The sequence below is a fragment of the Quercus lobata genome, chromosome 12, assembly GCF_001633185.2.
Source record: "Quercus lobata isolate SW786 chromosome 12, ValleyOak3.0 Primary Assembly, whole genome shotgun sequence".
Taxonomy (NCBI): Eukaryota; Viridiplantae; Streptophyta; class Magnoliopsida; order Fagales; family Fagaceae; genus Quercus; species Quercus lobata.
The window spans coordinates 16,534,269-16,559,115 of NC_044915.1; the positions used below are offsets into that span (position 1 = coordinate 16,534,269).

The window sequence follows — 24,847 nt, forward strand, 5'->3', positions numbered from 1 at the left end:
AGCCTCTGCTGGTACCACAATTTTCCACATCAGCACAATATTTAAAAAATAAAAAATAAAAATAAAAATAAAAATATTATAACACATCAAAACCCTAACAACCTTACCCCTCTCTCAAGTTAAGAAATAAAACCCTAGCAACCTTACTCTTCTTTCAAGTTAAGAAATATAAAGCCATAGTTTCTGCAAACTCTCTCTCTCCAAACGTAAATATCAAATTCAACCCCTTTAATTTCTCTTTATATTTTTTAGGCTTCTATAGAGTTATAGTGAGTTATGCTGATTTTGTTTTTTGTGTATGTGTGTATAGATGGTCATAATACTCTGGTATTCCAAGAGAAGTTTGTGTTTTCGTTAATTGAAGGCCTTAGAGAGATAAGTGCTGCACTTTGGAAAAGCAATACAAAAGACGATTTCATTGGCAGCGGAAAGTAATTACTTTGTCTCATATTTTTGTTTTTTGAATTGATTTTGTGTGCTTTTTAGACCCTTTTGGATCAATTTTGTTAATTGGGTGTTTTTTTTTTTTTTTTTTTGATAGGGTCCAATTGGAGAAGGTTCTTTCAAAAGGTTACGACGACCGCACTTGGTGTCTGTATACTAATAGTGGGGGGTAAGTACTATAAATTACTAACCCTTTTAAGTGTATTAGTTAGAATTATTTTCAAATAATTGTACCAATAAAAGTGAATGTGTATAAATTTTGTTTAATTATTTCGTGCATCGCACGGGTTAGCGACTAGTTTTCTTAATTTTTATCTCAATTGACAATATTAAACCTGGACTTGTTAACTCGTGTAAATCTAAAAGAAACAATAGGGTATTTTTGTCTTAAAAAGGAAACAGGGTAGGGGTATAGGAATGGAAAGCCAATTTAGCCCGATAAAAATTTTACCCATACCCAATTTTTATCCGACTCCTTTGAGTCAAATCCATACATAACCCATTTTGCAAGCCTTTATTATAAACTATGTAAACTTAATTTTTGAATTGAATTTGTAGGGACACAATTCTCTGGCGGCCCAATAAGGATGTTGGGCTCGCGCATGAAAGATCCCTCACAATATGATTTGTAGAGAGTGGGCTTGAAAAGTTAGCCGTTGGTCACGAGGCGGTGCCCTGTCCTGGTTTTAAAGGAATTCGTGTAGAAAAAGGATTTGGGCTTGAACGTTTAAACCCTACGGCATCGCATCCTGTGGGATGGGCCTCCTCGGACTTGATCCGAGGACCACTAGGGTCTTACCCCGGTTACCCGGCGATGGTTTTTTTTCTGTAATCTCAGGTGGTGTTGAGATGTTCTCACCCAGATCGTCTCCCTTTTTTGGAGGTGGAATGGGAGTCCCCCTCTAGGTTCACTTACTCTTTCTTTTATACTAGCTTACGTCCGCTGTCCTTCGTCCACGTGTAGGGCCAATCTTTATTAGACTGACATTTGTCTCATCAGTCTAGTCCCAGAATTGTGGGGGATGGTCGATAAAGCTGAAGAATACGGCTCTGTTAGGTGCAGAGCCTTATCCGGGAAGGGTAGTGTAGGGATAATTCTCCCCAGATATTTTAGATCTCCTTCCATATTTATTCCTTTATTATTATTTTTTACCCCTACCCTCAATGGGGCTTTGGGTCTGCCGAGGACGAAACTGTGCTCTGCTGCATCTCCGGGCCATTACCTTTTTCGGCTTGGGCCTTTAGACTCCCCACGGGCAAGTGGGCCTGGCCCATAAATTATTGGGCCCCACAATAGCCCCTCAAAACCCTGCTGTCCAACATTCTGATTGGAATGGGGGGTTTTGGTAATACCAGACCCTTATTGTGACTCACTTAATTCAGCCTTTGACTGACGCTGGCGACTCTTCATCTGCCCAAGAAGTGTACCGGTCTACAAGGTGCTCCTCTTAATTTCTTCATGATGCGTTTAGGCCGTTTGGTTATCCGAAGCGCGTCTTTAATATCTTCCCTTCACGAGACTTCCCAGATCCAACGGTTATGGATGGCGTGGGGGAACGGAGCGGGTGTATTCTTGTCTGCAGACTTCCTCGGGGATCTGAACACATTAAGTATTCCCCTCTTCGGCCCCTATATAAAGAGGAGAAACAAGAATCGTTTCTCCCACAGATGAATCCCTTTAAGATTTGAAAACCCCTTAAATTCTTTCCGGAGTTTACTTTTACTTTCCGGTTATTCCTTAGCCTGAAATACACTCGCCTTAGCAGTAAGCGATGAAAAAACCATTCCCTTCCCAGAAACGCCCTGTCTTGACGAAGCTCGAAATGGCTCGATCAGGGCAAGGATGGTGGAGACTTAAGATTTGTCCCCCCTTCCTTTCAGCCAAAATCCGAAGCAGGGGCTCATCACGTCAAACTTTCGGCGTGACTGAGTCGAGAATTCCCATCATCGTAACCAACCGCTCTCTTACGAGCATACCTAATATGACTCCAGTGTGTTAGGAGTCAGGAACGAGGCAGGGACTAAGTGTCTCTGCTTCTTCCTCTCTTCGTTCACTGGTGGCCCTCTCCGCTTCCCTTTCTTAGTCTTCCCAGCACTAGATCCATTCTGGTGCTTTCTCTTCTCCCTCTTTTGCTCCTTTTCTTTCTTTTCATCTCTTCTCTCTTCTTCTCCTCCTTCTTTACTCATGTCCTCCATCTTCCTCATTCATCTCCTCCATCTTCTTCATTGATTTCTTCCTTACTATTTCCTTCTCCTTTCATCCTTTTCAAAGAAGGTTCTTATCGTAATATGAGCAGTATTAAGGCAGAGATTGGAGAGACTTTGAAGACGAGTTTAAAAGACGCCTGACTATTTACTTATCTGTACTACGGATGTTACCGTTGCTTAGGCAGTTCACATTTTGTATAGGCTTGTTTGAGCCCTTCTTTGTACGTTGTAATGATTTTTCATATTAATAAAAGTTGTTATTTTACTTCGCATGTTCTGTCTATGTTTTTACAAATTTGCAAGCGCTACTCGGCACAATAATATACCATTTGAATCAATGATAACTAAAGCCAAAATACTTGCTAATAAAAAGATGTCACCATAACTTTAATAGAATTGTTTGACATAGCAATGCGCACCTGTAAATAGCGATACTTGTCCGAAACGAAGCCGAGATTAGAACTGGATGTTCTATGTGGTGTAGGAAGTAATTATTCAAAGACATATCATCCGCCAAAATGAACAGCCCCCTTAGGCTTCCGAATAATGGAGTGTCCCGCCATCATCCTAACACTTTTATCGGCCTTAACATTTTACAGTATTTGAGCTGGGGACTTTCCCATCCGAGCAGTTCCCCATAGGCTTGAGTACGAGGACCATGCAAGGCCTTGGTTCTGTCTAAAACTTGTAAAATTTATTTTATGTACTTGGTTTCCCCATAGGCTTGAGTCCGAGGACCATGCAAGGCCTTGGTTCTGTCCAAAACTTGTGATTTTTTTTTTTCTTTTTATGTACTTGGTTTCCCCATAGGCTTGAGTCCGAGGACCATGCAAGGCCTTGGTTCTGTCCAAAACTTGTAAAATTTCTTTTTTGTACTTGGTTTCCCCATAGGCTTGAGTCCGAGGACCATGCAAGGCCTTGGTTCTGTCCAAAACTTGTAAGGTTTATTTTTTGTACTTGGTTTCCCCATAGACTTGAGTCCGAGGACCATGCAAGGCCTTGGTTCTGTCCAAAACTTGTAAGGTTTATTTTTTGTATTTGGTTTCCCCATAGGCTTGAGTCCGAGGACCATGCAAGGCCTTGGTTCTGTCCAAAACTTGTAAGGTTTATTTTTTGTATTTGGTTTCCCCATAGGCTTAAGTCCGAGGACCATGCAAGGCCTTGGTTCTGTCCCTGGGCCCATATGCTGAACGGGCCTGGGCTGCGAATTTACTGGGCCCACAAATTAAGAGGTATTTCCGTAGTCTTTGATCACGCGGTACTTTTTGGCGTCCCAGTGTTCGAGGTGCGCCTTCTCGAGACTCCTTTAGCCTCAGGGTGGCAGACGACGTTGGAAATCGAGCCAGAGACATTTTGTCTGTAGCGTTCCTTGGGACGCTGCGTAAATTAAATGCCACCACCTCATCTTTTTAAATAAATAGGAGAGAAATTTGCTTTACCTACGCACAAATCCTTCAGTTTCCTCCCTGAGCACATCATGTTCGAGGCGAGGGTTGGGGAAAAGGAACTTTCTCCACCACAGAGGCGCCATGTCCTCCTGAGGCTCAAAAGAGTGATGTACGGGCAAAGGAGACATAAATTCAAGAGAATACTCCAGTTCGACAGAGGGGAAATGGTGTTTCTCCCTCTTTTAGTCAAAATCCGAAGCAGGTTCTGGTCATGCCAGATTTTTGGTATGTCAGAAGAAGGAATTTCCGCCATCAGCGCCGTCTGCCTTGTAGCAGGCAAATTTTTGCGGGGGCTCCCCAACTTCCGGTTCCCTGCACCTTTTCTGTAGATGGTGTTAGCCTGAGGTCAGGTTCTTTGGCTGCCTGAGTTATGGGCATGTAGAAGCGTCGAGGAATAGTTTCCTTAGACGACATCTTGGAACAGTAGCTAACCTCTCCTCTATGCTACCTCCTCGGCTTTTCTTCATTCTATTGTATCTTTTTTCTTTTTACTTGCATAGTTAGTTGTAATGTAAGCTTGTTTTAGCTTTTTACTGTACACTGTACTGTTCCTTTGACTTAATAAAAGATAAGTTCATTTCTTTACACATGCTTTTCTTCTCTGCAACAACTACTTTGCGCATGAATATTAAATGTAAGCTTGCCCTTAATAATATTCCGGGCAGGAAAGTGCCTTAACGCAGATTCCTACCAGTTTAAACTCACAAATATCATCAAGTATAACAAGGGTAAGCCTTAATAAATTAAACTCTTGGAACTAACCGGGATAACCGCTGAGTGCTGCGCGATGCATGCTAGACTAATGTCCGAGAGGGTGGCCGAGTAACGAGGGACTTTGATTGTGTTTTTGGGTAATATATTGCACTATATCACATCGATCCCTTTGGTGTTGGGGATCCGAGGGTAGACTGGGGGATCCGTGCAGTTTTAGGGATCAACCCTGCTGTTAACGGGGAGTTCTCCTCAGATGGATTTTAATGTTCAAGTAATAGTTTTTATTTTGTGTACTTGGTTTCCCCATAGGCTTGAGTCCGAGGACCATGCAAGGCCTTGGTTCTGTCCAAAACTTGTGATTTTTTTTTCTTTTTATGTACTTGGTTTCCCCATAGGCTTGAGTCCGAGGACCATGCAAGGCCTTGATTCTGTCCAAAACTTGTAAAATTTCTTTTATGTACTTGGTTTCCCCATAGGCTTGAGTCCGAGGACCATGCAAGGCCTTGGTTCTGTCCAAAACTTGTGATTTTTTTTTCTTTTATGTACTTGGTTTCCCCATAGGCTTGAGTCCGAGGACCATGCAAGGCCTTGGTTCTGTCCAAAACTTGTAAAATTTCTTTTATGTACTTGGTTTCCCCATAGGCTTGAGTCCGAGGACCATGCAAGGCCTTGGTTCTGTCCAAAACTTGTAAAATTTCTTTTATGTACTTGGTTTCCCCATAGGCTTGAGTTCAGGACCATGCAAGGCCTTGGTTCTGTCCAAAACTTGTAAAATTTCTTTTATTACTTGGTTTCCCCATAGGCTTGAGTCCGAGGACCATGCAAGGCCTTGGTTCTGTCCAAAACTTGGTACTTGGTTTCCCCATAGGCTTGAGTCTTTGGTTCTGTCCAAAACTTTTTTTGTACTTGGTTCCCCATTTGAGTCTATGCAGTCCTTGGTGTCCAAACTTGTGATTTTTTTTTTTTTACTTGGTTTAGGCTTTTTTTGGTTTTTGTGATTTTTTTTTTTTTTTTTTTTTTTTTTTTTTTTTTTTTTTTTTTTGTACTTGGTTTCCCCATAGGCTTGAGTCCGAGGACCATGCAAGGCCTTGGTTCTGTCCAAAACTTGTAAAATTTCTTTTATTCGGTTTACTTTTCGACCATAAGTCCCTATACCAGGGCGGGGAAAGTTGGCTTGAGGCCGGAAGCCCCTAGAGATCCCTGCGCCCTTGGCACTGTAAGGCGTAGCCCCTAGCAGAAGCTTATGCCGGAGCAACAACTGTATGTCGCCGGAGTCGGAGGAAGCCCTATGAATTTCTGCTTGCTAGAGAGCTGACTCCACCGCCACCTGTGCCAACGCGCAAACCTTCCCACAGACGGCGCCAATTGTAAGGACACAATTCTCTAGCGGCCCAATAAGGATGTTGGGCTCGCGCATGAAAGATCCCTCACAATATGATTTGTAGAGAATGGGCTTGAAAAGCTAGCCGTTGGTCACGGGGCGGTGCCCTGTCCTGGTTTTAAAGGAATTCGTGTAGAAAAAGGATTTGGGCTTGAACGTTTAAACCCTACGGCATCGCATCCTGTGGGATGGGCCTCCTCGGACTTGATCCGAGGACCACTAGGGTCTTACCCCGGTTACCCGGCGATGGTTTTTTTTCTGTAATCTCTGGTGGTGTTGAGATGTTCTCACCCAGATCGTCTCCCTTTTTTGGAGGTGGAATGGGAGTCCCCCTCTAGGTTCACTTACTGATCGTCTCCCTTTTTTGGAGGTGGAATGGGAGTCCCCCTCTAGGTTCACTTACTCTTTCTTTTATACTAGCTTACGTCCGCTGTCCTTCGTCCACGTGTAGGGCCAATCTTTATTAGACTGACATTTGTCCCATCAGTCTAGTCCCAGAATTGTGGGGGATGGTCGATAAAGCTGAAGAATACGCTCTGTTAGGTGCAGAGCCTTATCCGGGAAGGGTAGTGTAGGGATAATTCTCCCCAGATATTTTAGATCTCCTTCCATATTTATTCCTTTATTATTATTTTTTACCCATACCCTCAATGGGGCTTTGAGTCTGCCGAGGACGAAACTGTGCTTGGCTGCATCTCCGGGCCATTACCTTTTTCGGCTTGGGCCTTTAGACTCCCCACGGGCAAGTGGGCCTGGCCCATAAATTATTGGGCCCCACAGAATTATTTTCAATATATTTTTATATACTAAAATTATATTAAAATACTAATGACTTACCCGTCAACTTGAGAACATTTCTCAAATATAAAGTTTTTCAATGTCATTTCTACTAATATGGAGTAGTTTTTGCATCAGTTCATTATAGATTTTTTTTCCTCAGTATTAACATTTTTTTCTACCTTATATATTTACTTATATACAGTTTTCTAAAAGCCTCAATTTTTTTAAGTACAACTATAATTTCTCTTACTTATTGCAAATAAGCCTTCACAAAAAGATAATCCAAAAACACTTAAATTTATGTCTATTTGGGTGTCTCATAGTTTTAGGTAACTTATTTACATGGTGATATACAAAATATATAACTTTTGGTATATTACTAAAAAACTAAAAGCTAGCTTCTTCTTCCTCTTTTTTTTTTTTTTTTTTTTTTTTTTTTTTTTAAGTCTTGTTAAAATTAATAATAATAAAACCCCTAGCTAACACGTATATCTTTTCTTTTCTTCTTTTGTGTGATAATTTGATTAGCAAACTATTAGAGTTACTTTTTGTACTAAAAATTATGAATCTATAAGAATTTATGTATTATTCAACTTTTCATCTATGCATGTTTTTTTTTTTCCTTGTTCTTTCAAACCCATTTTCTTTTCTTCTTTTGTGTAATCATTAGACTGGAAACTATTAGAGTTAATTTTCATACTAAAAAATTACGAATCTATAAGAATCTATGTATTATTCAACTTTTTATCTGTGCATGTTTTTTTTTTTCTTGTTCTTTCAAATCCATTTTCTTTTCCTCTTTTGTGTAATTATTAGATTAGTAAACTATTAGAGTTAATTTTCTTACTAAAAACTTCAGGATTTGTATATTATTCAACTTTTATCTTTGAATGTTTTATTTATTTATTTATTTTTTGTTCTTTCATTTGAATCAAATGAAAAAAAAAAAAAAAAATACATGTCAATATGTATATGTAAACTGCAATCGAAATGATTTAAAGGATGGTTTATAAACTGTTGAGATTTAAAAAAAAAAAAGGGCACAGACCCAAGTCACCAATCTCACAAAAGACAAGCCCAAATACCATTTGAAAGCCCACTGGGAAGCCCCAGAATCCAGATGAAAAAAAATCTGGATCGTGTGCTTTTTCCGACCATCTGTGGAAGCATATGCATCATGCATGTCATGTCATGTGTGTCCAAAACCAAAGCCTCAAAATTGAACGATACCTCTCTTCCTCCTCTGCTTCGCTATCTGCAACTTCCCACACTCTTCTTATATAATTTCAAGCATCCAAATTTCAAACAGGTTCGCTTGTAAGCGCTTTCTTTTATCTTTTCCACTTTATTTATATTCCACTACTTGAAGTGTTTTTAGAAGAAAATGCATTTTTTTTTTCAGTCTCCAGAGCTTGTTTTGGTTGTGGTTTTCACTCAGTAACTTGAATTGACTGGAATTGCCATCTGGGTTTTTCTGCAAAATTGCAATTATATGTTTGTTTTGCTTTTGACTGCATTTGGTTTGGTTGCTGAGAAAATGGTGGAAAATAAATGCTACAAAAAAACTTGTTGAAGATTTTGAATACTGAGGTTTTCATTAATACCTACCATTAAGACATTTAAGTTCTTCTACTAAAAAATACAAATATGTTGAATGCTTAGAGCTTAAAAAATACTAAAAACCCAGAATTTTCTTTCTATAAGTCCAAGAACCCAGAAGCCACAGAAAGAGAAAAAAAGGATAAATAAAGAATTTCTGTAGCTTCCAAGTTCCAATTGAATGCTTAGAGCTTAATTATTCAGGCTATGGATACCAACTACGTTGATAATGCTTTACTATTTGGTATATAGGTCAATGTTGTGTGCAGTTTCGGCCCCAAACTCTTGCATATCTTATCCAAGAAGCCCTAATTGCCCACATTTTCTTAGAAAGAATTCGGTTCCAACAAGGCTTTGCATACGTGCTTCATTGCTGGATAATAACAATGGTGCTAAAGTGGAGTATACTCCTTGGTTGATTGTTGGATTGGGCAACCCTGGAAATAAGTACCATGGCACGAGGCACAATGTAATACGGTGCTTATGTGAGGTTGCTTGCTTCAATTTTATGCTCTGTTGCTGTTTTTCATCTTAGTGATTGTGTGATTCTCTCTATCAGGTTGGTTTTGAAATGATTGATAGCATTTCTCAAGCACAGGGCATTTTAATGAATACAATACAATCAAAGGCCTTAATTGGAATAGGTGGGTCTTCAGCCATATTCTTATTCATTTTGGTAATTTTTTTTTCTATTCAAGGTGGGTGTGGTATTTATTCTGAGTTCTTTGTGTGATCAGTACAGGTTCCATTGGAGAGGTACCAATTTTATTGGCAAAGCCTCAATCATACATAAATTACAGTGGGGAAGCGGTTTGTTCTTATCTTATATTTCAGTTTTTATTATAGTTCCTTAGCTGTATAAATTTCTAATATGTATAGTTATGCGTTCATGACCTATGAGATTCTGCATCATTTTATAAACTTCTATTACAATTGATATATCTTCAAGTTCATGGGAGCCTTTTGAGTTATTAAATGCCTACAGGTTCTTACCAGAATTCAACCCTTTTTCTTTCCCTCCCCCTAAAATATGAGCAGTGCACTAAGAGAAATTAGGGCTGTAATTTATTATTCTGGCAGCAAAATTGGTACTTATTTCTTTCACAGGGAACCAAAGCCTCACTAAAAGAACAAAGTGCTCACAGAAAAAATTCAAAGATATATGAGGTTCATAGAATCATTGGGGAATAGAAAATGCGGCGATTATATTGATTGAACATATTAATACTATTTTCTTATTCTCCTTCTGTTTGTTTAAGTCCATATTATCTCTTTGCTCTAATCAAATTTATCTCCCTTTCTTTGGTAAAACTAGCAGATGTGCACGTATTTTGATCCCAAGCACCTTAAGATGTTTATATATTACTCCTGACCTTCTTTCTTTTATTATTGTTAAGGTTGGACCACTTGCTGCACATTATCAAGTACCACTGCGTCATATTTTATTGGTATGGATTTCTATAACTTCATACAGTGAAACCAAGTTAATATAGGACTTTACATGACAATTAATCTCAGCCAATTATATTATTCTGACTTGCCCATGTAGGTTTATGATGAAATGAGCTTACCAAATGGTGTTATTAGGCTTCAGCCAAAAGGAGGACATGGGCATCACAATGGGTATGTTTGTTGAATATCACTTCAACATTTTTAGGATGATGAAAATTTGTTTTCTGATAAGGAAAATTGTAGCTAAGAACCTATCAGATGAAGTGGTTAATCAGTGAACTACGTTTTCATGTTAAGTAACATATTGATGTGTGTTGCTAGGTATGCTAAATAGAACAGTCATTTATGTGCCTAAATAACTGAAGTTTCTCTCCACTTTGTGCAATATGAACTTTTTTCCCCCTAAAATGTGAAATCTTTTGTGCAAAGGTGAAAAACTTTGTATAATCCGCTAAGCATCATTGAGCTTGCTCAGGATCTTTGTTCTTAACATCCTGCACTAAGTGACTAACAGTTGAAGTCGTCTCAGTTCAGTTAGAAAGCCTGGCAATTGATCAGGGGATCAGAATAGTATAGAGTGAAAATGAGTTTATTTTGTTATATCTTCACTTCAGTGGAGACAAAACATTACATGGGAAAAGATATCGAGTTGCGTGTTCTGTTAGAAGAACTGAGCAGTTGCTGTATGAGTGAGGTACAAGTAAAACATACCACTTTTTGGGGATTTTTATGTCGTGTAGTTTCTATGGTGAGTGTAAGATAACATACAGAAAGGGGCTGCTTCAACTCTGCAACTACTTGGTCAAATCGAATAGCTATAGAATTTTGCAAGGGTGAGTGTTAAGATAGCATGTAGAAAAGGCTGCTCCATCTCTGTATATTTGGGTTATCTGATTCCTCACTTATTGCACCAAGCTCAGGTTTAGTGGGTCTGACTTATGTGAAAATCAAACATTCTATTAAAGTCATATGTCTACATTTCTGGAGTACTTGTTTAATCTACGGTATATTCTTCAGTCATTGTAAAATCAAAACTGTGCCGTTTTTGCCTTGATGGCAAGAAGTTAATGACCATCCATGGAAGAGGCTGTTTTAATTCAACTGAAAGAGCTAAGCTAGCCCTTATCTCAATCATTAAAAAGTTGATACGTGCATCTTGTTTTTCCATTCCTCTCTGATTTGGGATATTTCTTATATAATATATGTTTTCAGCTACTTTTATATGAATGACCTCATAGCATCTTCATTTTAAAAGTTGATAAATATATCTGACCATTTTTTTAAAGTAAATGTTCTCATAAAATCTGCAACATTCTCTCAATTTTTTATTATTTGTCACTCTCTCTCTCTCTCTCTTTGGGACCAGGGGGTGTGGCGGTGGGGGTTATTATTATGGTCACATATCTAGAATTATCCTTAATTAACGGATCTCGTGTTACAGAGTGAAGAGTGTAATGGGCCATTTGGATGGCTGCCGTGAATTTCCTCGGTTGTGTATAGGTGTGTTCCTTAACATTATCACTTGCATATATAAATAATGGTTCCTTAATTTGAAGAACTATACATGCCATCACTTTAAAATTTTCCGTATTTGCAGGCATTGGAAATCCCCCTGGTACCATGGACATGAAAGCTTTTCTTCTACAGAAGTTCAGTTCAGTAGAGCGAAAACAGGTATATAGACTCTCTGAATTGTACTGCCAAGTGTTATTACATGTCTTAATCAGAAAAGCTTCTATACAGTGATATGTCTTGTAGCATCTTGTGTCCTATTGGTGAATTTTCCCTAGTGCAACTTTGACAGGCCATGGTCTTTGGCAATATTCTCCATGACATTAAAATATTCTTTGTTGGGTCTTTATTTGTGATTAATTCGAGATTCCTGTGTATATTATGTGATTCTAAGCCATTTATAATTTTCAATTTTTAGCAATGAGCTCTAACTCAAATGGCATTTCTTCCCTCATAAAGTGAATGGAGCAAAGGGTGTGGTCATGTATTTACAGCCTAATTAGTATTTGTGTTCCTACCCATGAGGGGGGAAAATTGGTACTTGAGTCATATTACTATGTTGCATCTGGCTGTTGAGATGGTTGGTTTTAATCACTGCCTCAATCTCAATATAATTGCTTGCTTAAGTGTGAGCACACACATCTTAAGTGCATGCCTTGTTTGTCTGAAATATTTTTTTTTATTTTCCTTAAGTACTGTCAAAAAATTTAACTGGTAGTAGCTATCTGGACAGATTGATGAAGCACTGGAACAAGGGGTTGAGGCTGTCAGGACCCTGGTCCTCCAAGGATTTAACCACAATATCGAAAGATTTAATTTGGGGCAGAAGTACAAGTATCATAAAGTTTGATAAAAGATGAAGGGGATTCACAAAAGATACAAAGCAATCAATCATATTTTGTCATGGTATGCTTGTTCTGTTGGGTTCCTCCATATTTGAACCAGCAGATGAAATTGCTTGTAATCTTCCTCACACTAACGACCAAAGAGATGGTGATAATTTTTTACCATTTTATGGCACACCTCAATTTTTAAACACCAACCCCCCCCCCCCCCCCCCCCCCCAACAACTATATTACCAGTTTTGTGTAAATGTACTTGGTTATATATTGGATGGCTTCTTTCCATGATAAGATTTATTTTTGTTACTTGTAATATCATGATAAGATTTATATATTGGATGGCTTCTTTCCATGTAACTCTTAAATTCTCTCCCTTATAATGTGTTGAAATCTGAAACATTTTCTTCCCAAAATCAAAAATATTAAAACATTTGAGTCTTAATAAAATTAAAAGATTATTTTTATCAGCTCAGGAAGCGCAATTAGTAGTACAATGGGTGGAGGGGTAAATGCAGAAGATATCAATCTGCAGAACAGAATGGACTGTAACTTTATTTGAAATTTGCATACTACTGTGAAAGATTTTTAGAGTTTTGCCTCCATTTAGCAAGGGCACATCTATGTCCACCTATCGATGTAGTTATCCTATAGTCTCTGATAGCTTATTTGCAAAATATGATATATATATATATATATATATATATATATATATAGGGTCACAATTTGGGGCTCAAGCCCAAATAGGTATGGGGTCTTGGTTCAAGAAGCCCAGAAGCAATGAATTTGTAGAGAGTGGGTTATAAAACTAGGTCTTAGCGAAGCAGACAGTGGTTAATATTGGGTTATACTACAATTGAATACAAGTTAAGCATGTTAGTATCCATAGGTTCTTAGTCCGAGGAGGTAAAATGAACATATACTAGTCCCTGTTCGAAGATTACGGTTGTTTGTACTGTTCCTCTATTCTCTTTTCTTTTTTCTGTCCCCCTTCCTCATGGGGACTCCCTTTCTTATATAGTCTTCTTGAAGTCATCGTGGCCTTACACTTGTTAATCATCTGGACCCTTACTTGAGTGTTTGTCCCATCAAACACCCCCTTTCAGCTTTCTGTGAGTTGTGATAGCCAAGGCAGCACTGTTCACAGGTCCTCTCCACATTAATGCGGCCAGAAAAGTAGCTGCAACTCATTTAATGCGGCAGCAGTAGCCTCTCTTTGGACACCTTACGTTTCCTTCTTTCCTACAGGTTTGTGGTACTCATCCCTGCTACTAATGTCCGTTGGGGTAGGTCCTTCTAATAGACAAAGTGCATGTTTGAGCCATACTCATCACGTCCGAGGAGGCATTTCTCCTCGAACCACCCTTTAAATGTCTCCCTATCCACGAGAGCTGGGCTGGGAGCCCTTTTGGCACCCACTTCATTTCCTCGGACATGGCTGATCTTCCCGTATGGGACCCAAGACCCATTATATGATTTTGGGCTTTTGCCCCTACAATATATATTTATATATAACTTTGAAAGAGTTACAACTTTTATAAGCCATTGATTTGTAATAAATCTAACGGTAGAAACATTCTAATGGTATTTTTTTTTTTTTGAAAACAGATCATTTATTCATTCATAAATTAAGAGAATCCTAATACAAAGCTTCCATAGTTGGTGGAGGTGAGTCCTCCATCCAATACATATCATCAGAAATATTTCTAATATGTTGTGCAAGCGCATGTGCAACCGTATTTCCCCCTCTCCTCATGCAGCAAATATTCACCTAGTGCGGACCATGGATCAAATGATGAATATCTTCTATCACATTCCCTATCAATGACAGATTAGCTATTGAAGATGAAATAGCTTGTATAACATCAGCATTATCCCCTTCAATGACTAGTTCTGAAAACCCAGCATCCGCTGCAAATTCAATTGCTTTTCTGCAGGCTAGCATCTCAGCTTCATCAATGCTGCTCACTGCTGGACCTTTGGCAGACATGGCTGCCATCACTTCCCCCTTATCGTTTCGAATAATCACGCCAAACCCAGACCTGTCCGACTCCATGAAAATGGCTGCATCTAAATTCAACTTGAAAACTGATTGGGGAAGAGGTTTCCAAACATCCCTGCTTGACTGCACAACCGGACTTGCAGCCAGTTGAACCTGTGTACACCGATACTCCTCTAGGAAATTTGCAACTCTCTTATTCAGGCAGTTTGGATCATGAAATTTTCCCCTATGCAGCAATCTATTTTGCTGGTTCCAGATGATCCAAGCTTGGACCAAGAACAGTTCCACATCCTCCAGTGCAAGCTGATCCAGTAAATACTCCATAAGCTTAATCATATCAGCCTGTCCATGCGAGCATTTCTGCAATTTTTTTATGATCCCAGCCCATACATCCTGAGCAGCATCATAGTTCCACAAGGCGTGTAAGACCGATTCTGGAAATCTGGTGCAATTTGGGCAAACATTCTTAATAATAATTCGTCGCTTAGCTAGGTTCATCCGTGATGATCTAATTGCATTAATTATCTCCAACTATGTCAATAAATGTTTGTACCCTTATAGAAAACTTAATACTGTTGAACATTGAAGTTTATCATCTTTAGTCTAATTTTTCACACCACAATATCCTCATTTTCCTATAATTCATTCTGCACAAAAGAATTGTATATCACCCATCTCACCCGATCTCCATAGCAATTGACAAACACCAAAAATTAGTCTAAAATATATATATGCTGGCATAGCACTCTCCCAAATTCTAACCTCTTTCCTGGGTTTGTATCTTTGAATTGCTTGGTGAGCTCCCATGTAAAATCTAAACTCTTAAAAAACTAAGGATAGTAGCGGGATTTTTTTTTTAACAATTAAATTGTTTGGTGAATCCCAAATCCTAAGCTCTCTCCAGGGTTTGTATTTTTTTATTTTTTTTTTTCCTGTAAAACTCAGAGGCGGGATTTTACAGTGGGGAGATATATGTTTATGTTGGCAAAAAGGGACAAAATCGATTATACAAAAATGTGGTGAGAAAATTATGGTAAAGAAAAGACAGTTTATGAATTTTCTATTAGGGGACAAAACATTTAATAAATTGACGGGAGGGAGTTAATGACATGACCACTACTTTTTATACTATTAGATTTAATAGAAATTAATAGTTTAAAAATAGTGTAATTCTTGCAAAGTTATAATTTTTATTTTTTTGTTTCTCATAGTGTTTTTTCAAAACTTTCAACCAAAGACTAATCACTATTTCTGACAAATAAGCTCATTGTGCTCATAGCGGGGTAAATCGTTGACTTAGGGAGTTTTTTTCAAAGTGCTGGTGCTCGGACTTGAGCAAAGTTATAACTAGTGTGACTTAAACTCATCTTTATATGATTTTTGTTAATTTTAGTATTAAATGTGTGACAAAAACTAGCTTAATTTCCATTAAAAATAATAATAAATAAGTAAAAAGTTAATAGTTGCCAAACTGTAATGGAATCTCTTACATAAATTATTTGAATGAATTGAAAATGTTATACACGCATCACTGCAATCAAATGGATGAATGATAAATCTGTTCATTCTTGGTATGTTCTATAAAATCAATAAGACACGATAGGGTTCGGTCTATAAAAAAGGTACTAAATACGGACTTTTAAGATGAAAGAAGCATGTCAAAGGCCTTCTAATTGAATTGGCATCTCTCCATGCACAAAGTACTTGAAGTCTAGGGAAGAACGGGTTTGGTCTTCGGTCCAGAGGGGAAAGGGTTTGAACTATTAGATTAGCAACTTATTGTAATTATCTCTTAAAAAAAAAGCTTGATTCCTTGTAAAATTTAAGTAATAATCTAGTGATAATGGATAATAACATCTTTTGTGGCGTCCGTTTACTGTTCAAATTCTATCTCACCTTCTCCCACTATATATATACACTGTACATACTGAGTGGGATGTCAATGGAAGGTTCAATCATTAAAAGATGCATTTGTTTTGTGAATTATTCTCATTAGAGTGTAGTTTTTTTTTTTTTTTTTGAAATAGTTGGAGTGTAGTTTGAATGGAACTCATTGTATTATATACTGTTTAATTGCATGGAGCCTAATTTCAAGCCATATGTAAAGAATGGCCGACCTTGTTATCAAACATTCCTCAAAATTTGTCCTTTGACCACAAAATCAAAAGAAAAAAGAAAAAAAAAAAAAGAGGAAGAGGTGGGTCAAACAAGTGCACCAAGCTCAACGCACGTGCAAACGAAGGGACTTTAACCAAGAACAAGAAGGATCCCTACGTGGCAGTGTTCTATTTTAGAACCAATAAAGTTAACACGGATCTTTGGAAAAAACATCATGACGATCCACCTAAAATCAGACGGTTGGTATAGAATCCAATGCGATTCCAACTTTTTGTGATTTTTTATAAGGGACCCACCTCAAATTGGAACGTTGGAAATTATTAAAAAGGATAAAAACTAGTAACAAAATCAAAAAGAAAGAAAGAGACTCTCTCTCTTAATAGCCGTTGCAAAATCAAATTTTTAATTCTGCAAAGTACACAAAACCCCAAGAGGAAACTACAAAAACTATTAATCAATCAAAGACCTCTCTCTGCTCTCTGCCTCCAAACCAAAACACAGCAAGAAACACATCCAAAACATTAAAATTTTTCAACAATGGCAGAGATTAACGGCTCTCTGCGACAAACCCATCCAGAAAATCCCACACTCCAAAGTTTCTTTCATGCCCTCGACCCCATAGCTCTCGTCCTCTCTCAGAATTCAAACTCCAACCAACCCATCCCTCTCAGACTCACCACAGAGAGCTTTATCATGGAGAGAGGACCCAGATACGGAGCATACGCTGAATTGAGAGAATCAAAGCTGAGAATGAGGCAAATAAAGGAACAAGAACCTGAAGTATATGAACCAAAGCTGACCCCACCAAAGAAACAGGTAAAATTTCAAGCTAATTTGGTGTCTAGGCCTAAAGGGTCCTCTGTTCTTGCACAGTCGGTACCGGATTTCTCTGCTACATTGCGGAAAGAGAACCGGAAGCCGGTGAGTATGCTTCCTCCAATGCTGGAGATGACTCCTCCGGCAAAGAATGGATCCAGAGTTAATGGGATTTTGTCGAATTCGAGAGGGAGCAAGTCTGCGAATGGAGGGGAGAAGAGGGGTATTGGTGGTGGATTGATGGCAAGGAAGAGTTATGCAAGTGTTGAGGAATTGAAGGGGCTGTCTTCGGCCGCAGCCAATGCCATCAATGGTGAAAACAGGGGAGGGAGGAATGGCAGAATGGTGGGGAAGACTGTGTTGGGGTACAGACAGTTTTGAATGTGGTGGTGGTTTTACATACGATTCGTCTTTAATTTTCTTTTTCTTTTTCTCTTTTTACTTGTTCTTACTTGATTGAATTTGAATTTGTTTCACGAGTTTTTAGAGTAATTTTTCATTGCTTTTCCTAAGAGATATTGAAATATGAAGATGAATTTGTTTTCTATTTTTGTCTCTATTGGTTCAGAAGAGTGCAAAGCTCTGGATGTTACCATGAGATGTTATTGTAATATACTGAAGGGGGGTCTGTTCCTCCGTAAATGAGTTTGGAGATTTGACAACATGGTTGTTCCTTTTTTACTTTTTCTCAATCAAGCCTGCAAGGATTTTGGGAGACACTATAATTTCTTGTTTCCTTTATGTGGTGTAATTGTAGGGCCTGAATTACCAAAGAGATGCTAGAATGCATCTTTCTTTTTGGTGTTACTTTTCTCATCCAAGTTTGGAAGGATTTTGGAGGCACTGTTTCTTTTTTTCCTCTATGGTGTAATTCTGGGGCCTGAATTATTACCAAAGAGATGCTAGATATCATCTTTTATTCATTTTAAACAAATGGAATGCCCCCGTGGCTCTGAAATCTAGTCATTCTTTGAATACCATAAGCCAAATGGAAGACAAAACTTTCAGTAGTTATTTCATAAATGATGTGACAAACAATGTATCAAATGGACTGGCTCCTTCTTGAACTGCTTTCATAACCTAACTACCATTGATTAAAAAAAACCATTACAAATTGTTGGCCTATTTAAAGACAAGTTACATTCAGGAAGCCATGTACTACAATGCTAATCTACAAATGCAGTAGCCACTTTCAATAAACACATCATTCAATTTTTACAAAATACGTGTCTTGCTTCAGTTAACAGGCAGAGAAGTTCTAGAGGGTCGCATTAACCAATCAAAAAGAACAAAAAAATTGCAGCACATATACTAAGTTCAGAAGGAACGTGACCTGCAATCCAAAAGATCCATCACAATTTCCTCAACCAAATTTTGAAGTATGTCCCCATCAATTTCATTGCCAGTCTCAAATGCTTCGATATCAAAATCTGTCCATTTCCCCAAGGAATAACTCATCTCCCATTCTATTATCTCATCAGGAACCATCCCAGCCAAACCTGTCCACCTTCTAACCTCCTTCACAACATCTTGAATCAATGTCTTTGTATTCATACATAATGGAAGTCTTGACCACGCCTTGAATCCAGAATTACAGTATCGACCATATTTTGAGTCTAAACATTCTATGATACAGTCAAAAAGAAATCCCCTGAGGTGGTTTCCTGCTTTGGTGTCCTCCAAACCTATAAAGCCATTGGAATCTGTCCATGCAACACGAGCAAAAGATTCCAATTCGTCAAGGAGATGGGGGCTAATGACAAAACCTTCCATTCCATCTAAATTATGTGCAGTTCGAGTTCGGAACAACAGTTCAGCATTCAAGATTTTCTCGTTTGCATGGGCAAGTTCACTTCCAGTTAACCTTTCCTCAGAAATATTCCAATGGCTCTGCAAGATTTTAGAGACATTCCTGACAAAATTGATCAACAACTTACTATCAGTTCTCCCTTTATCCAATGAGGTTGCAGAATCTAAGAGATCCACATCAGATTCCGATGGTTGTAACTGATCATAGGAGTAATCCATGGAGTCAGGGCACAACCTATGTCCCGGAACTGCAAGCAAGGGTTGGAAACAGAAGAACACTTAAACAGGCAGAATTTTGAAATCAAATTTTATTGTAAAAAAAATATATAGTGTTTCAACAATGCATTTTAGAAATCAGTCAACAATGAAATGGATACAAAGGTACTACGTATTTCTTTGTTCTGCATTCTCTACAACATAATTCAAGTTCTTTTACCTGGGCTTTCATCCAGACTACTAGAAGAGAATGAAGCTTCAAGAACAGATCCAGGGCTAAGATGATGACCTTCTCGCGAACTTCCAAGAAACCTTTCCATCTTTGCTTCATTCTAAAGAGGGTAATACACTTGTCAGTAATAAATGAATGCTGAAACACAATTCACTCAACAATAGAAAAAACTTCTCTAAAGAACCAAAAAAAAAAAAGCCCAAAAATTCAGGATCATATAATCACATTTGAAGACATAATTTATGGATTGGTATGACATGCTATTAATATGACATCCCACAACTCCCTATGAGAACTGTATCAACATACATGGTCCTCAATGAATGAGGAAAAGCAAATTCACAATACTAGGTGTCCAACATCACATTACAATCCTGGTGGAATATCAGTCCATAGAAGTTTTCATAAACCACAACTAGCTCTAACGAACACAAATAGGAATAGTCAACTAAATAATTATCCAATTTTCTTTACTCAAATTATTGCAATCCATATCACTTCCAATTTCATTTTCAGATATCCCAGGCCCCAAATCATTGTTTATAAATTTAAAGAGTTCATTCAAAACCCCAAATAAAAGAGCGGCACACTCCAGGTAAAAATTTGGATATCTATAATCAAATTTCAACATCAATCCCATTCCCCCCACCCCCGCCCCACACCCCCCAAACGGCCCCAGGTAAAAAATTTGGATATCTTTAATCATGCGCATGGGAATAATTACAGGAAATCTAACAAAATAGGTTATTAATAAAGAAAGTTTGCATCTTGGCCAATTTCAGTGGAATGTTATTTATGACATGGTAATCAAAATAAGCCACTGTAAGTATCCACGTAATACTGTCTAATGCAGAACATGAGCAAATTTTATTAACTAATGTATGATTTTTTATTCATACAAGATATACAAGACAATGAGAAAAAATTTACATAAGAAAAATAAATATTCAGTGCATAATAAGTCCATAGTGGATTCTGCTATTATTAACCACAAAATGCTGACATTTTTTTTCCAGCAATAATTATCAAGTACACAGAGTTCAGTGGTATTACCACTTCTGACCCAGATAAATGATGCTTACAAGAGTAGTTCAGTCTGGAGTTTACAACAAAGAGGAATTTTGCTGTAGGCATTAAAGTTTAGAATGAGATATAAGTGTTCTCATGAAATCTCAACATACATTGACCTAAAAAGTCAAATGTCATTTCTTCTTCTTTTTTTTTTTTTTTTTTTTTTTGTTGGCCAGTTGATAAAACGCCAAAAATTAAAGCAACAATTCCAGCTAAAATAATGTCATCTTTGTTTTTCTAGGTGTGTGGATAGAATAGCTAAAGAGGTAATGAATGCCTGGGGGTTAAGCAATACAAGTTAACAAAGCAAAAGCAAAGCCAGAAAAGATGGTAACATGAACAGCAAAAAATATACGGCAACGTACCTCAAAAACTAAATCCTTATTGAACATGTTAGTATGACCATCCTGAGACAAAGATTGGTCTGCAGTCAAGGCAGCTATTAACTCTTGGAGAATCATAGCAACTGTTGGAGCACCAGTTGATAACTCATCATTTTCTTGAGAAGTCAATTCCTTCAATTTTTGTTCCAGGAGGGCCCCTAAAGCATCTCCTCTTAATGTCAATGGATTTTGAAAAGACATATTTCCATCTTCATTCCTTCTTTTCTCCTCCATTTCAACGGGAATGGCAGCCTTCTGCCTCATTGGGGAATTAAAGGTAAAAGAAATAACATCAGTTTCCTTATTTCCCTCAGCTCCTTTTCCATCTCCCTGATGGGCTAATCTACTTTTGACACGATTATGGTTTGAGTGAGTATTAAGTCCCATGCCTTTTCCAGTCAAAGTACCACACTGAACATTTCTTTGCTTTGCAATAGTTGAACTGACAAAACCTGTACTTTCAGATTGCCCACTGACATTTATTGTCCTCCTTTTTCGTACTGGAGTCCTTAACTGTGACAATGATTCACCCCTTCCATTACAAGCCTTCCTCTCTGTGTCAAACCTAGAACTGTCCACTTTGGTAGGCACCCTCGGCCTGGCTCGACCACTTAAACTTCGGTTCAAAGCAACAAAATCTTTGGTCCCACCAGCGGCATTTCCAGCTGATGAGACTCTTCGACTCTGCAGACTACTTAGTTTAGATGTAGTCGGGATTCTATCCCTGCCCAACAACGTAGGATCCTGTGTTTGCATCCTGTGCTTAAATACAATGGATGATGATTCATCCTTTGGAGGCTTGCATGTTTGGCTCGACAAATGCCATTGTCCTTGACCTTCATGCAATGGAGGCACTCTTTCTGTAATTGGTTCATTACAGAATCTCATATTGTCCTTTTCTTGAGAAACAAGAGAAACAGCCTGGTCTTTACTTTTCTGAAAAACCACATCTGTTTCATGCTCATAGGAGGATACTGGTGGCCTTAGTATACTCCATCTTGAATCCTGAGAAGAGGCATTGACAAAGTTTGAACCAAAACAAGCAGAGGGATGCTCCTCAGTAGTTGCTCCAAAATCCACCAAATTGCCACAATTTCTACAAGAAGTTTGCCCCATCAAAGGCTTTGCTGAACTTGTATTACAACTAGATTGTTTCCATGTCTCTGGTGATATAATCTCATCACTTGGAGAATAATGCATAGAACTCGAATAAGTAATAGCACATTTTGCTCTGCTTGTAGCTTGCAACCCTGGTTCCAAAATCCTGGCGGCAGCACCAATTAACCGAGAGCTTCGAGACACATTCCTCCCAGAGGAAATCCTTGGACTCTTCACGGGAGAAGCAAGCTTCGGGTGATGATGATGGTGCTTTCTTGACCGAGACAAAACACTCTTAATCTGCAATGCCTCAGCTCCAAACCTAGTAACCACCCTTCTCTCAAATGGCCCCGTCTTTTGAAGCTTCTGAGGCCTCGATTCCTGCTTCCCACCTCCTTTCTCCAAATTCAACTCCTTATCAAACCCACCATGATTACCTACAAAATTCTCATCCCCATTAACATTACCATCAGAAAATGAAGGTTTCTTAGGTTTATCTCGATGCACAGCTGGCATAGACTCAAGACCCATTAGCCTAGCAACCAAACTTGGAGCCTTCATTTCATGCTTTCTCTCTAAATCTACACTACGATTCCCATTCTTCTTCACATTTGGGAAACCCCCACTATTTTCATCAGCAATCTATTACATAAAACACAACCAAAATATATCAAAAGAGTAAAAATTAATCAGCCAAAAGGAAAAACAAACTTTCAAACCCACTAGACAACTAAATCAACACTTCAGAAAGAAAAAAAATGAAACTCAGACTACTACAAAAAGCAAAATGCATACCAATTGTAGCTTGGAAATGGGCATCTTCTCATCCCCTTTAAACTTCTTTGAAGCTTGTTTTGCACGAGCTAACACATCCAAAAAATTCACCAAACATAAAAATCAAACAATTTTACCAAATTATATCAAAAGGACGTGTATGAGTTAGAGAGAGAAAACATCGAAGCAATATGTGGGTTTTCTTTAGTGAAATGGAGCGTGGAAATGGACATCTTTCTCATCCCCTTTAAACTTCTTATAAAATCAAACATTTTTACCACATTTTATCAAATGGGACATGTATGTACGAGTGTTTATGTGCTGCTTGTGTGTGAGAGAGTGTGTGTGTGAGTAACAAAGAAAAAAGCAATGTGGGTTTTGTTTTGATTGGTGGATAGAAGAGAGTGAGAGAGTGAACCTGGAGGAAGCAATTTCTTAGAGAAGAGCTTTTTCTTGGCGAACCTACGGTTCCAATCGAAAAGCTGAAAGAAAATCCCAACACAACCACCAGGCCTATGCGTTCTCTTCTCAGTAATCGCTAGAGACGACAAAGTTTGCCCTGTATTCTCATCCATTTCTCCAACAAACCCCAAAACCCTTACAAACACCTTTCACAAAAACCCAAAACTCAAAAAATGAAACTCCTTTCTATCACAAACCCAAAATCCCCATCAAACCCACCTCCAAAAACTCGAAAATCTCTCAAACCCAAATCTGCATTTCGCCAAAATATTACTACATTTCAAGCTCAAAAGTCTCTCTATCTATCTATCTTTTTCTCTGTTTTAAGCTAAAAGAACAGCGTGTATTGCCTAATAAGAAAGGGAATCCAGAGCGAGCAGAGAGAGCTCCTAAAACAGGAACCTCCGTACAGCAATACTGCTGGTAAACGAGAAAATCTTCATAAAGCTGAAGCCAGAAAGCAACATTTCCTCGCCGCAAAACGACGACTGCACAGTCCACGATGCTCAGTTCACCGACAGAGAAAGAAAGATAGAAACAAAATACGAGACCTCACTACTGTTTCTTTGTACAAGTCTGTACGCAAAGCAAAGGAGCTGAGCCAAAGCGAAGAAGAATAGAATCTAAATGCAATGTATAGGATTCGACAGACATAGTATATTTTCGCGGAGCCCAAGAGACACAGAGAGAGGGTTGTTTGAAGCTCGAGTGTGTTGCGTGTCTCAGCTAATGCCATGAAGCCATTGGCGTTGGAAAAACAAACACAAAATTACTGTACAGGGCCAGGCTAGTGAGTTCTAGAGAGAGAGAGAGAAAGAGATTGAGACTGTGAGAGTGAGACAGAAGAGAGGGAAGTAGGTGCGTTGGATAAGGAGAGGAGAGCGGGGGGACAGAAAGCGCACCCCACGCGCACTAGAGCACCAGTCAACACTACAGACACCCATACCCATTAATTAATTATTGCTTATTTATTTTTAGACTTTGTTAACATGTGCTGACCACATGTTAATGAACCAATTGTGGTTCATTTATGGTCTAATATTATGATTCCAAACCTTAAATTCAACCGTGAGCTTGATGAGGGACATTGTGAGGTTAACCTATGTCTAGGTTAAAATCTTTCTTTCCTTTGTTATAACTATCTAATATTTGTTTACCAAAAAATAATACTACCTAATATTAAAAAAAAAATTATTCATGTGGTGATATTCATTAATATAATACGAAATGTGCTATGATTCGATGAAATGGTTTATTGGCTATACTCAACTTACCCTTCGTGAAGGTGTATTATTGATTTCCCTTGCAAAGATTGTTTGACAATTATAAACAGTATTTTTCTACCCATTATGATCAGTTTGACGATTATTTTGCCAAGATCGGTTGTGTTTAGTTCGCTAAAAAATTTTTTTTAGCGTTTGGTTGTATTCTTAAAAATATTTTCAGGTGTTTAGTTGCCTTCTTGAAAATGCTATTAAAAACATATTTT

The 24,847-nt window shown here is 38.2% G+C and overlaps 4 protein-coding genes across 5 annotated transcripts; 2 read left to right on the plus strand and 2 right to left on the minus strand.

The window, feature by feature from the left end:
- Positions 1-8,174: 8,174 nt before the first annotated feature.
- LOC115972555 (chloroplastic group IIB intron splicing facilitator CRS2-B, chloroplastic-like) lies at positions 8,175-12,698 on the plus strand. 2 transcript variants are annotated; one of them, XM_031092879.1, is made up of 9 exons: positions 8,175-8,284; positions 8,827-9,043; positions 9,134-9,218; positions 9,317-9,384; positions 9,972-10,022; positions 10,124-10,197; positions 11,468-11,526; positions 11,624-11,700; positions 12,272-12,698. In XM_031092879.1, exons 2-9 carry the CDS (start codon positions 8,831-8,833, stop codon positions 12,386-12,388), a joined length of 744 nt encoding a protein of 247 aa, XP_030948739.1. In that variant the 5' UTR covers positions 8,175-8,284; positions 8,827-8,830; the 3' UTR covers positions 12,389-12,698. The 2 variants fall into 2 exon arrangements, with proteins under 2 accessions (XP_030948739.1, XP_030948740.1); XM_031092880.1 differs by having other exon boundaries at positions 8,267-8,292.
- A 1,352-nt stretch (positions 12,699-14,050) lies between these two features.
- On the minus strand, positions 14,051-14,905 carry LOC115970618. Its single transcript, XM_031090223.1, has one exon. It carries the CDS (start codon positions 14,875-14,877, stop codon positions 14,149-14,151), a length of 729 nt encoding a protein of 242 aa, XP_030946083.1. The 5' UTR covers positions 14,878-14,905; the 3' UTR covers positions 14,051-14,148.
- Positions 14,906-16,865: 1,960 nt separating this feature from the next.
- On the plus strand, positions 16,866-17,975 carry LOC115971235. The gene has a single exon (XM_031091020.1). It carries the CDS (start codon positions 17,035-17,037, stop codon positions 17,692-17,694), a length of 660 nt encoding a protein of 219 aa, XP_030946880.1. The 5' UTR covers positions 16,866-17,034; the 3' UTR covers positions 17,695-17,975.
- A 499-nt stretch (positions 17,976-18,474) lies between these two features.
- Positions 18,475-24,177, minus strand: LOC115971234. Its single transcript, XM_031091019.1, has 5 exons — positions 23,315-24,177; positions 22,918-22,985; positions 21,007-22,764; positions 19,559-19,670; positions 18,475-19,370 (listed from the first exon to the last, which is right to left on the minus strand). Exons 1-5 carry the CDS (start codon positions 23,469-23,471, stop codon positions 18,631-18,633), a joined length of 2,835 nt encoding a protein of 944 aa, XP_030946879.1. The 5' UTR covers positions 23,472-24,177; the 3' UTR covers positions 18,475-18,630.
- Positions 24,178-24,847: the final 670 nt, after the last annotated feature.

What these genes read in the sequence shown, in the direction of transcription:
- LOC115972555 (XM_031092879.1), top strand. Translation starts at nt 8,831, where the DNA reads ATGTTGTGTGCAGTTTCGGCCCCAAACTCTTGCATATCTTATCCAAGA. An exon ending in ACCATGGCACGAGGCACAAT is followed by an intron (nt 9,044 to 9,133) that starts GTAATACGGTGC and finishes TCTCTCTATCAG; the next exon opens with GTTGGTTTTGAAATGATTGA. An exon ending in AAAGGCCTTAATTGGAATAG is followed by an intron (nt 9,219 to 9,316) that starts GTGGGTCTTCAG and finishes TGATCAGTACAG; the next exon opens with GTTCCATTGGAGAGGTACCA.
- LOC115971234 (XM_031091019.1), bottom strand. Translation starts at nt 23,471, where the DNA reads ATGGATGAGAATACAGGGCAAACTTTGTCGTCTCTAGCGATTACTGAG. An exon ending in ATAAGGATTTAGTTTTTGAG is followed by an intron (nt 19,671 to 21,006) that starts GTACGTTGCCGT and finishes TACCCTCTTTAG; the next exon opens with AATGAAGCAAAGATGGAAAG. An exon ending in TAGTCTGGATGAAAGCCCAG is followed by an intron (nt 19,371 to 19,558) that starts GTAAAAGAACTT and finishes CCTTGCTTGCAG; the next exon opens with TTCCGGGACATAGGTTGTGC.
- LOC115970618 (XM_031090223.1), bottom strand. Translation starts at nt 14,877, where the DNA reads ATGAACCTAGCTAAGCGACGAATTATTATTAAGAATGTTTGCCCAAAT.
- LOC115971235 (XM_031091020.1), top strand. Translation starts at nt 17,035, where the DNA reads ATGGCAGAGATTAACGGCTCTCTGCGACAAACCCATCCAGAAAATCCC.